At 49.4% G+C, this 9,457-nt stretch overlaps 2 protein-coding genes across 5 annotated transcripts in view; both read left to right on the top strand.

The window, feature by feature from the left end:
• Nucleotides 1-280: 280 nt before the first annotated feature.
• LOC122991887 (sodium/potassium/calcium exchanger 1-like) lies at nucleotides 281-1,921 on the top strand. Its single transcript, XM_044365349.1, has 2 exons — nucleotides 281-626; nucleotides 1,374-1,921. The coding sequence occupies exons 1-2, from the start codon at nucleotides 395-397 to the stop codon at nucleotides 1,826-1,828; spliced, it is 687 nt and encodes a 228-aa protein (XP_044221284.1). The 5' UTR covers nucleotides 281-394; the 3' UTR covers nucleotides 1,829-1,921.
• A 2,160-nt stretch (nucleotides 1,922-4,081) lies between these two features.
• zeb2a (zinc finger E-box binding homeobox 2a) overlaps nucleotides 4,082-9,457 on the top strand; it is a 55,065-nt gene continuing 49,689 nt past the window's right edge. For 2 of the 4 annotated variants that reach the window (XM_044365346.1, XM_044365347.1), the window contains exon 1: nucleotides 5,102-5,473. In XM_044365346.1, the coding sequence (XP_044221281.1) occupies nucleotides 5,401-5,473 (73 nt within the window). In that variant the 5' untranslated portion in view covers nucleotides 5,102-5,400. Of the gene's footprint in view, nucleotides 4,325-5,101; nucleotides 5,474-9,457 lie in introns of those variants that run through there. The other 2 variants (XM_044365345.1, XM_044365348.1) reach the window with 2 other exon arrangements.

Raw genomic sequence — 9,457 nt, 5'->3', positions numbered from 1 at the left:
CCAGGAGGCAGGGTAGATGGGCGGAGCCGCTCTGGAGGAAGACCAGGGGCCAGGACAGATGGACGGAGCCGCTCCGGAGGAAGACCAGGGGCCAGGGCAGATAGGTGGAGCAGCTCTGGAGGGCGACCAGGAGGCAGGACAAATGGACGGAGCCGCTCTGGAGGAAGACCAGGGGCCAGGACAGATGGACCGAGCCGCTCTGGAGGAAGACCAGGGGCCAGGGCAGATAGGTGGAGCAGCTCTGGAGGGAGACCAGGAGGGAGCGCAGAGGGGCAGTGTCTCTCTGGAGGGTGACCAGGAGGCAGGGTAGATGGGCGGAGCCACTCCAGAGGGCGACCAGTAGGCAGGACAGAGAGGCAGTGTCACTCCGGAGGGCAACCAGGAGGCAGGACAAATGGGTGGAGCCACTCCAGAGGGCCACCAGGAGGTGGGGCAGAGGGGCAGTGTCGCTCTGGAGAGTGACCAGGAGGGAGGGCAGATGGGTGGAGCCACTCCAGAGGGAGACCAGGAGGCAGGGCAAATGGGTGGAGCCACTCCGAAGGGTGACCAAGAGGCAGGGCAGAGGGGCAGTGTTGCTGCGGAAGGCGACCGGGAGGCAGGACAGATGGGTGGAGCCACTCTAGAGGGTGACCAGGAGGCAGTACAGATGGACGGAGCCGCTCTGGAGAACGACCAGGAGAGTGTGTGTGTGTGTGTGTGTGTGTGAGAGAGAGAGAGTGTGTGTGAATTTGTGTGTGTGTGTGTGTGTGTGTGTGTGAATGTGTTTGTGTGTGTGTGAGAGAGAGAGAGTGTGTGTGAATTTGTGTGTGTGTGTGTGTGAATTTGTGTGTGTGTGTGTGTGTGTGTGAATGTGTGTGAATGTGTGTGTATGTGTATGTGTGTGAATGTGTGTGTATGTGTGTGTGTGTGGTCACATGATGAGGGGATGACAAACCTTTAGCAGGTTTTATGACTCGTTGGTTCTCACTTCTCCTTTTCCTCTGTCTTCAGTTTTTCTCTGAGCGTCAGCAGGTAGACGACTTCAAGAAAACACGAAACACCAAAACTGATCTGAGATCTGACAGAAAACTGTTATGTGGGACGGAGCAGGTGAACCCAAGTGCAGACAGTCAATGGTGAGGAGACAGGGATATGAGAGAAACAAAGAATTTATTGTAAAGGCCAGGGAAAGGGAATGCAGGCCTGGGGAAGCTTGGACTGGTAACTGGGAACCTGGGGCTGAGGATTGGACTGGAAGAGTGGGCATCCAGGGCAGGGAAGCAGGGCTGACGAGACAAGACGAGAGGCTGGAGGAGACAGGAAACAGGGTCAGCGGTGGGAAAACAGGCAACAATAAGAAAACTGGATATATGCAAGTGAAGTGGCTCTGGAAGGTGACCAGGAGGCAGGACAGATGGGTGGAGCCGCTCTGGAGGGCGACCAGGAGGCAGGGCAGAGGGGCAGTGTCCCTCTGGAGGGTGACCCAGAGGCAGGGCAGATGGGCGGAGCCACTCCAGAGGGCAACCAGGAGGCAGGACAGATGGGTGGAGCCACTCTGGAAGGTGACCAGGAGGCAGGACAGATGGGTGGAGCCACTCTGGAGGAAGACCAGGAGGCAGGACAGATGGGTGGAGCCGCTCTGGAGGGCGACCAGGAGGCAGGACAGATGGACAGAGCCGCTCTGGAGGGTGACCCAGAGGCAGGGCAGATGTGCGGAGCCACTCCAGAGGGCAACCAGGAGGCAGGACAGATAGGTGGAGCAGCTCTGGAGGGTGACCAGAAGGCAGGACAAATGGGTGGGGAGAAGACAGCCAGACAGGCGGAACTGCTCTGGAGGCTGGCAGTGTAGGCAGAACCACTCTGAAGATCGACCTGATGGCAGGACGGTTGGGTGGAGTCGCTCCAAAGGTCAACCAGACAGCTGGAGTGCAGCTGGAGTGAAGTACAGCCACAGGAGATTGCTACAGCTCAGGGTCAGCAGATTGCTGCAGCCCAGGAACAGGGGATTGCTGCAGCCCAGGAACAGAGGACCGCTGCAGCAGAGAAACAGGTTGGGCATCAGCAGGGGCAGCCGACGGCTCAGGAATAGGCTGGGCAGCGGAGAGGTGCCGGTTAGTGGAGACTCTAAAGTGCTGGGCAACGGAGACTCTGTAGCACTGAGCAGCAGTAAGAGCCAGTGGCCACAGTACCCCATGGAAATGGAAAAGTGAGTCCCTTCAAAGGGTGATCACTGGATGTCAGGGTGGCTCCTCAGTGGTTCTATGTTAGGCTCCTGGGGTTCAGGGAATGCAGAACAAGCAGATAGCAGGTTAACCGGCTCAGGACAGGCAGGTAGTGGCCTCACACTCCACAGACTCCCAGCGAACTGTCATCAACCTATTAGCTAGAGCAGGGTTCTCCTCATGGATGGACCGAAAAAACTTGGTTATGAGCTCAACATCAGAATCTCTTGGATGGATTAAAGGCCGAAAACAAGACACAGCAAGGAGCAAGGAGACAGCAAGGAGACAGGGATATGATAGAAACAAAGAATTCATGTAAAGGCTGGGGAAAGGGAATGCAGACCTGGGGAGGCTCAGGCCTGTAACTGGGAACCTGGGGCTGAGGCTCAGGCTGGTAACTGGGAACCTGGGGCTGAGGCTCAGGCTGGTAACTGGGAACCTGGGGCTGAGGCTCAGGCTGGTAACTGGGAAGAGTGACTCCAACACACCTGTCTCCACTCACACAATCACACACACAGGGAAAAGACAGCCAGTCAGAGAGTGTCAGCAGGTTAGAGAGACACTGGTTTTATTCTCACCTGAAACGCAGTTTAACTAAAGACTTTATTTTTAAGACTGACCATTAACAGGAAGACAGAAGATTCTCATCAAAATAAAATGTAACAGTCTAAATGTCTTGTTTCTTTGATTGGATGTCACGTCATCATGTGACCTGCAAACAGGACTTCAGTCACATGACAACAGATGATTGTATTTACATCTTTGCACTAACACAGGTATTATTATAACTGGACTGGCAACCGAGAACCAAGATCATTAAAAAATCTGAAATTACATTACAAAATGTATATTTTACTAATATATTTTATATTAATGAATTATTATTTATGAAAGGTTTATTACATAAGTTAATTTAATTTTAAAAAATATTTTTTATTGATATATTTTATGAAGATACTTCAATAAAAGAAGTTAATTTCAGTTCTTTCATTTTTACTGATTGTATTAATACATTTCATGGTTATTTTTATAAATATATTTATTTATTTATTAGAAAGCTGGACTTATGTAATATAATCAATTTTATTTTGTTATTTTTATTATAAAAGTATTTTATATTTTTCCAAATATATTGGGTTTTTTTTTTTTTTTTTTACCATAAGTTCATTTAATCAGTCAGTATTTTAAATTGTTTTCTTTTTTTAATTGATTTATTTATTGTTTTTAGATTTTTTTTTTTTTTTTTAGATTTTTATGGATTTTAATTACATGTACTATATTATATCTGTTTTATAAACGTATTGTTTATTTTTGCATTTTTTAAAATTCAAATTAATTTTATAAATGTTTTGTGTTTTTATAATAAATTGTATTTATTAAAAAGCCTGTCTGAGGTCATCTCACCTGTCAATCAAACTCTGATGGCCCGAACACGTGACCGCCACAGATTCGGGTGTAACACCTGTTCAGCCATCTCAACACTGCAGAGCACACAACTGCGCATGCTCATACATCTCCTCTGTATGCTTCACCTGCTCAGGTAACACACCTGTGTGAGCCAATCAGGTGCTCTGGCGCTGCAGTTTGTTTGCAGTGTGAGCGGCACGAGGGGCCGCGTGGGCGCTGTGAAGGCGGCACGAGCTGCTCATTTAAACCAGAAACAAAGAGAGTGATCCGGATCAGAGGAGGTGATGGTGTGCACGAGGAGGAGGAGGAGGAGGAGGAGGAGGTGATGGTGTGCACGAGGAGGAGGAGGAGGCTTCTCAATTATCCCTCCGCGTGAAGATAGGTGGCGCGTGGTGGTAGAAGGTCTCGCGCCTGTTTATGTTGCGGTGACAGCTCCGGCGGGGCGGCGTCACACAGACGCTCTGACACCGGATCAGTCCCGACCTGCCCGCCCGGACCGACGCTCCCCTCCCGGCCACCGCTCTGCGCACACACCGGGACTCACCGGGACTCTCCGGGACTCACCGGGACTCTCCGGGACACCATCCAGATTTCTTTTTTAACATTTTATTTCAGGGAGGGGGGCACGCGCAGTAGCAGCACTTTTTTTCTTTAGTGTGCTGCCGTTTCTTCCTCGCTGCTTCTCCTTCAGCGGCAGGAAACACGGACACTCTCCGGTAGGTATCCTCTCCTCTTCTTCTGCTTTTTCTTTCAGGAGCCAATCAAAGCGCGCCGCTTACCTGTGCAGCTCTACCTGCGCGGACAGGTGAGCGCACAGGAGAGAGGCGCGCGCTCCCGCCGGCTGCTGCACCAGGTGTTGGAGGAGGGATGTTTGGTGACAGCGGGCTGACTGAGGCAGGCAGGCCGGGGAGCAGGAGGGCTGTCCCCGCGTCCTGCTGCTGCCGCTCCCCGCTCACACATCCAGAGTCTGATTATGAAGAGAAATAACTGGAGCAACTGGAAATAAATGACATGTAGATTTTAATCTTCCTGAAAGCTTTTTTTCCTCTCAGTGTGTTTAAACATCATCACAGAAATATAAAAATATCTTACAATAAGTGTTTGCTTTTATTGACCCTGCGCACAGATTACACAACTGCAGGCCTGAATCTTCACCGCAGCTTATATAACCGCATATTTCCCCGCACATCCACGGATTCTGTCCCTCATGTTCTCCTGATAAATGTATTGATGAGTGATTGGTTTCGATGAGGCCTCTCAGGTGAACTTTGGGGCGTTTTTAAGCGCAGAAAAAAAACGCAGAGGCGTCAATCAGAAGAGACATGACGTCAAAATGATCAAGTTTATTATTTAATGTCAAAGTTTTGTATCTGAGAGGTGGAGGAGGAAACACACACACACACACACACACAGAGAGAGAGAGAGAGAGAGAGAGAGTGTGTGTGTGTGTGTGTGTGTGTGTGTGTGTGTGTGTCCGCCCTCCTCCTCTGTCAGACCAGCAGAGACGCTCCTCACATCAGAGATCAGGCGGACGGGGACGCGGGGCGGCGGTGCGCTCGGTGCACGCTCTCCTACAAAACAAACAGACTAAAAAACAAGAAAAAAAAAAACTCTGGAGACTTTTGAATAAACCGGATTTATTTTTCATAACTTTCCTAAAGTGCTGCGCAGAGTGCGGTCCCGGTGCAGGACCTGGTTGTGGGATTTACTGTGTGTGTGCTGGTTGTCAGGCGGCGGGAGGAGCAGCAGCGGAGCCGGATCAGGAGCCCATGCGGACCGGACTGACTTATCAATGAAGCAGGAGATCATGGCGGAGGGTCCCCGCTGCAAGAGGCGAAAACAGGCCAACCCCCGGAGGAAGAACGGTAAGAACACACACACACACACACACATAAACACACACACGCTCAGAGTCCCGCAACGAGTCCCGCAACAAGTCCCGCAAACTCTCCTGTCCCCGCCCGCCTGGCCCGGGCCGGGAGGTCCCTGTCTGTCCCCTGGACGCGACAAAAGACACAAAAAGTTTTTAACGGGACTGTGTGGAGGTTTCAGCGGGAGGAGGTGACCCGGGAGCGGGAGCGGGTGCGGGTCCGGGTCCGGGCACGGCCGCCGGGTGGAGCAGGTCTGATAAAGCCGTTATATCCGCGCTGCAGCTCCGCGTGAGGACCTGTGGATCCGCGCCTCCGTCCCGCAGCGTGTCTCTGCGTGAACACGCAGCTGCGTGTTTTTAACACTTTATTGGACGTTTTTGTCACTTTTCTGATCTTCACACATTTGTTTTAAAATGATCTGAACGATCAAACAGCTGCTCTGCTTCACTTATTATTTCAGCTACATGAAAAACTCAAATCGTGACATTAATGCAGATTCAGTTTCTATAAAATAAATTTCCGTCTTCAGCGTCTTTTTCCTCTTTTTTTAAAATCATGTTTGTTGATTTGTTTGTTTGTTTGTTTGTTTGTTTGGTTGGTTTTATCTCCTCCGGGGGGGGCAGGAGGAGGAAACAAACTAACGGCCTCGTTTTTCTTGACGGAGTCAGACATAAAAAAGCAGCTGATGAATTGTAATATGAGTTGATATTTTTGTGATGAATCGTCTTTACTTTATAAAGTGTTTAGTTGTTTGCAGCTGCGGAGCCGCGTCCTCATTCATACTGAAACTCTTGTGTGAATATTTCTCTTCTTTATTTTCAGCATTTAAGACAATAAAAGCTGAGCTGAAGGCCTCATTAACGCTCAGTTTTTCCTGCTGATTTAAAGGTTTAATCCGTCATTTAAATGCAAACAAAAGAAGCGACAGACGGCCTGAATCCCAGTTTTTAATGTTTTCTGCTTCGTTTCATATCAGCTGATCAGGCTCATATTTGTACTTTAGGTCAGTTTCACAAAAATAAAATCATAATATTATAATTGTCCTAAAAATGTGTAATAATTGTAGTGTGCAGATTTGCACCAGTGAAAAGGTTAAAGTGTGAAATTAAAAGGCTTCAGATCTGATCAGAGCGAAGCTGAAGTTTCCTCACGATGTTTCCTCCCGTCGTGGTTTTTCCTCTTTCGGGATGTGGCTCCATCTCCTCCTCTCAGGGGTCCCGGGGGTGGTGGTGGTGGGGTGGGGGGGGGGTTGTTGATGGGGTTGTGGAGGGTGGGGGGGGTCAGATTAGGGCCTGGTGTAACTGGATCTGTTCAGGCTGAACTGCCTCCTCCACCTCTGGGTGTCCGTCCGTCTCATCCAGCTGTGAAGCTGCTGCAGCTGTTTTCTTTCTAAAAAATCTTCTGTTTACTGGATGAAGTTCGGTGTTGTTTCACTTCTGGACTTTATTATTCGTCATATTTAAATTCTAACGCCGCTGCCACAGTGTGAATTTAGTGGAAATGTGTCTAAAATGATGCTGAAGATTTGTGGAATATTTCATCTGGTTGCTGTTGTTCTGCAGTGAACGGAGTCTGTTTAAGGATCCACTGTGTCCTGCAGATAGTAAAGATTATGTTGCTACATTTTAATGCAGATGTAATAATGCTGGATGTTGTTATAAGTTGAATTGTCTCGATTCTCTTTGAAGCGTTTTTTAAAATCCTGATTTAAATGTGACATCAGCTGCTTGTTGTGTAACAGACTGCAAACAAAAACCAGAAAAACAGGCAAGAAAAACAATTGTAATATAATGTTTGAGCCTCTGTGAGTTTGCTTCAGTCTCTCTTTGACTGTTTGTGACTCTGTGACAGTAGAACTCAGAGTTCAGTCATCAGTCGACCTGCAGATTCCTTCACACGACGTTTCTCCTGCGACGTGTCTGTCGGCGGCGGCGGCGGTGCAGGTTTTAGTTGCATCCAGCAGCGCTGTGGTGTCTGATTTCCCTGCAGCGGTGTCAGGCTGCCTGCTGCACCATTCATGCCACATGTCTCACAGGCGTGTCATTGTCCCGCCGTCCACTCCGAGACCGCCGCTCTGCTGCTGTTTACCGGCTCTCAGTCTGACGCTCGCATGTCGTCTCTCTGCTGAAAGCTTTTTAAAAACTGTTCAGGAAACTTCTTCAGTTTAATTCTAATTCATCTCTTTTTATATTTTATATTTGACAGTAAATTAGAGGAAATGATGTGCAACAAATGTCTCAGACGGAGGATCTCTGGACGTGGTTTTTATTGTTGTTGTTTGTTTGTTTGTTTTTAATATTTTTGTAGCATTTGAATCTTTATTGGATGATATTTTCTGTAAATGATTGTGGGGACGTTGAGGTGGAATAAAGCAGAGCTGTGTTTTAATTCTGATAGTGTGACAGAGTAAAGAGACGGGTGGGGGGGTGGAGGGGGGGGGTCCTAAACCTTCAGGCCGCCAGACGCCCAGAAACATGAAGTGATTCGTTCTTTGATGGTATTTCTGTGTGAATTTAAAGGGTTTTGATAAGAAGCAACAAAGGCCGGTGGCAGCGGTCCAGATGTGACATCATCAGAGGGTTTTAAGGGGACGACTGGTTTTGGAGAGACTGGGTCCACTGGGACGTCCAGACATACGTAGAGAGACGTTTAGAGCCTGATGTGACAGCAGGACGGAGTAGAGAGACGTCGTCCTCACGCTGCATCACTTGTTTGTCTTTGTCTTCTTCTGTCACCTCTCTGTGATAGTTGTCAGCGTCCTGATAACCAAACGCGTCTCTCATCTTTACATACAAACAGTCTCAGTGATACAACTGACTGCTGGATCTTTTAGATTTAAAGACACTTGATGCTGCTGTTTGTGTTGAATCTTCAGACGTCAGTCGAACAGGAACAGTCGGAGGTTTGAGTCTCCGTGAGGTCGACTGTGATGAATCCAGAAGACGACTGTCGTGTTTCTGCTTGTTTGTGTTGAAGCAGGACAGTAACACACCTCCGATAGCATCACCGTCCTCTGTCGCTCACATTCCCACTGACCTGAATGCCTTTCATATCTGCTCCGCCATGTGCCCCCCCCCCTCAGTAAACACCTCCCCGAGGGCAGAACAAAGAAAAGCAGCTCCTCTCTCCTCGTTCTTAATCACAATTCAGACCCTCTCGCCGCCGCCGGGGCCGCTCGGCTCGGCGGCGTCCCAGATGAAAAGAGCTCAAGAAAAAAAAACTGGAGGAGAGAAAGAAAGAAGAAGTGAGAGAGGAGGAGGAGGAGGAGGAGGAAGATAAAGAGAGAGTGAGGTTCATAAAGGAGGAGGATGGAAGGTGTGTGTGCCCTATATAGACCCCCCCCCGCCCCCCCCACTGCACCCCCCTCACTGACGGACAGACAGAGTTACGGGACGACTCACAGCTGACGAGACGGCAGCAATATGTCCCTCAGTTGTTCCCGTAGTGTTCCTTCAACAGGAAGTAGAAACACGTCAGACAGACAAACACCTTTATCAAGAGTTGTTCTGAGTTCAGCCTTGAGGGGCCACTGGAGGCTCCTGGAGGCTCCTGGTGGCTCCTGAAGGCTCCTAGAGGTCCCTGGAGGCCTCTGGAGGTCCCTGGAGGCCCCTGGAGGTCCCTGGAGGTCCCTGGAGGCCCCTCTCTGCAGTTGTAGTGTCTCAGTCAGTCGCAGCTCAGCTGCTTCTTAACAGGTCAGGAATCAAGTTTAAAATGCACCATGTGATATGAATTCCTAATTCCCCCCCCAGAGCAGTTTTATTGTTAAGAAAAGCAGATTATCTTTATTCACCTTCACCCCCCCCCCCCCCCCCCTCGCCCCCCCCTCGCCCCCCCCACCAGGATTTAGGCAGATTTACTTCACCAAACACCTCTGGTTGGACACCGGAGGAGCCGGGGCCCCTCTCAGGGAAGAAGGGGCCCTTTGTTCACGGCGCTGCAGCAGATAAAGCAGAGACACATTATGTTAACGACATCACC

This window comes from Thunnus albacares, chromosome 11, assembly GCF_914725855.1.
Source record: "Thunnus albacares chromosome 11, fThuAlb1.1, whole genome shotgun sequence".
Classification (NCBI taxonomy): domain Eukaryota; kingdom Metazoa; phylum Chordata; class Actinopteri; order Scombriformes; family Scombridae; genus Thunnus; species Thunnus albacares.
This window is presented reverse-complemented; position numbering and strand designations above follow the sequence as displayed.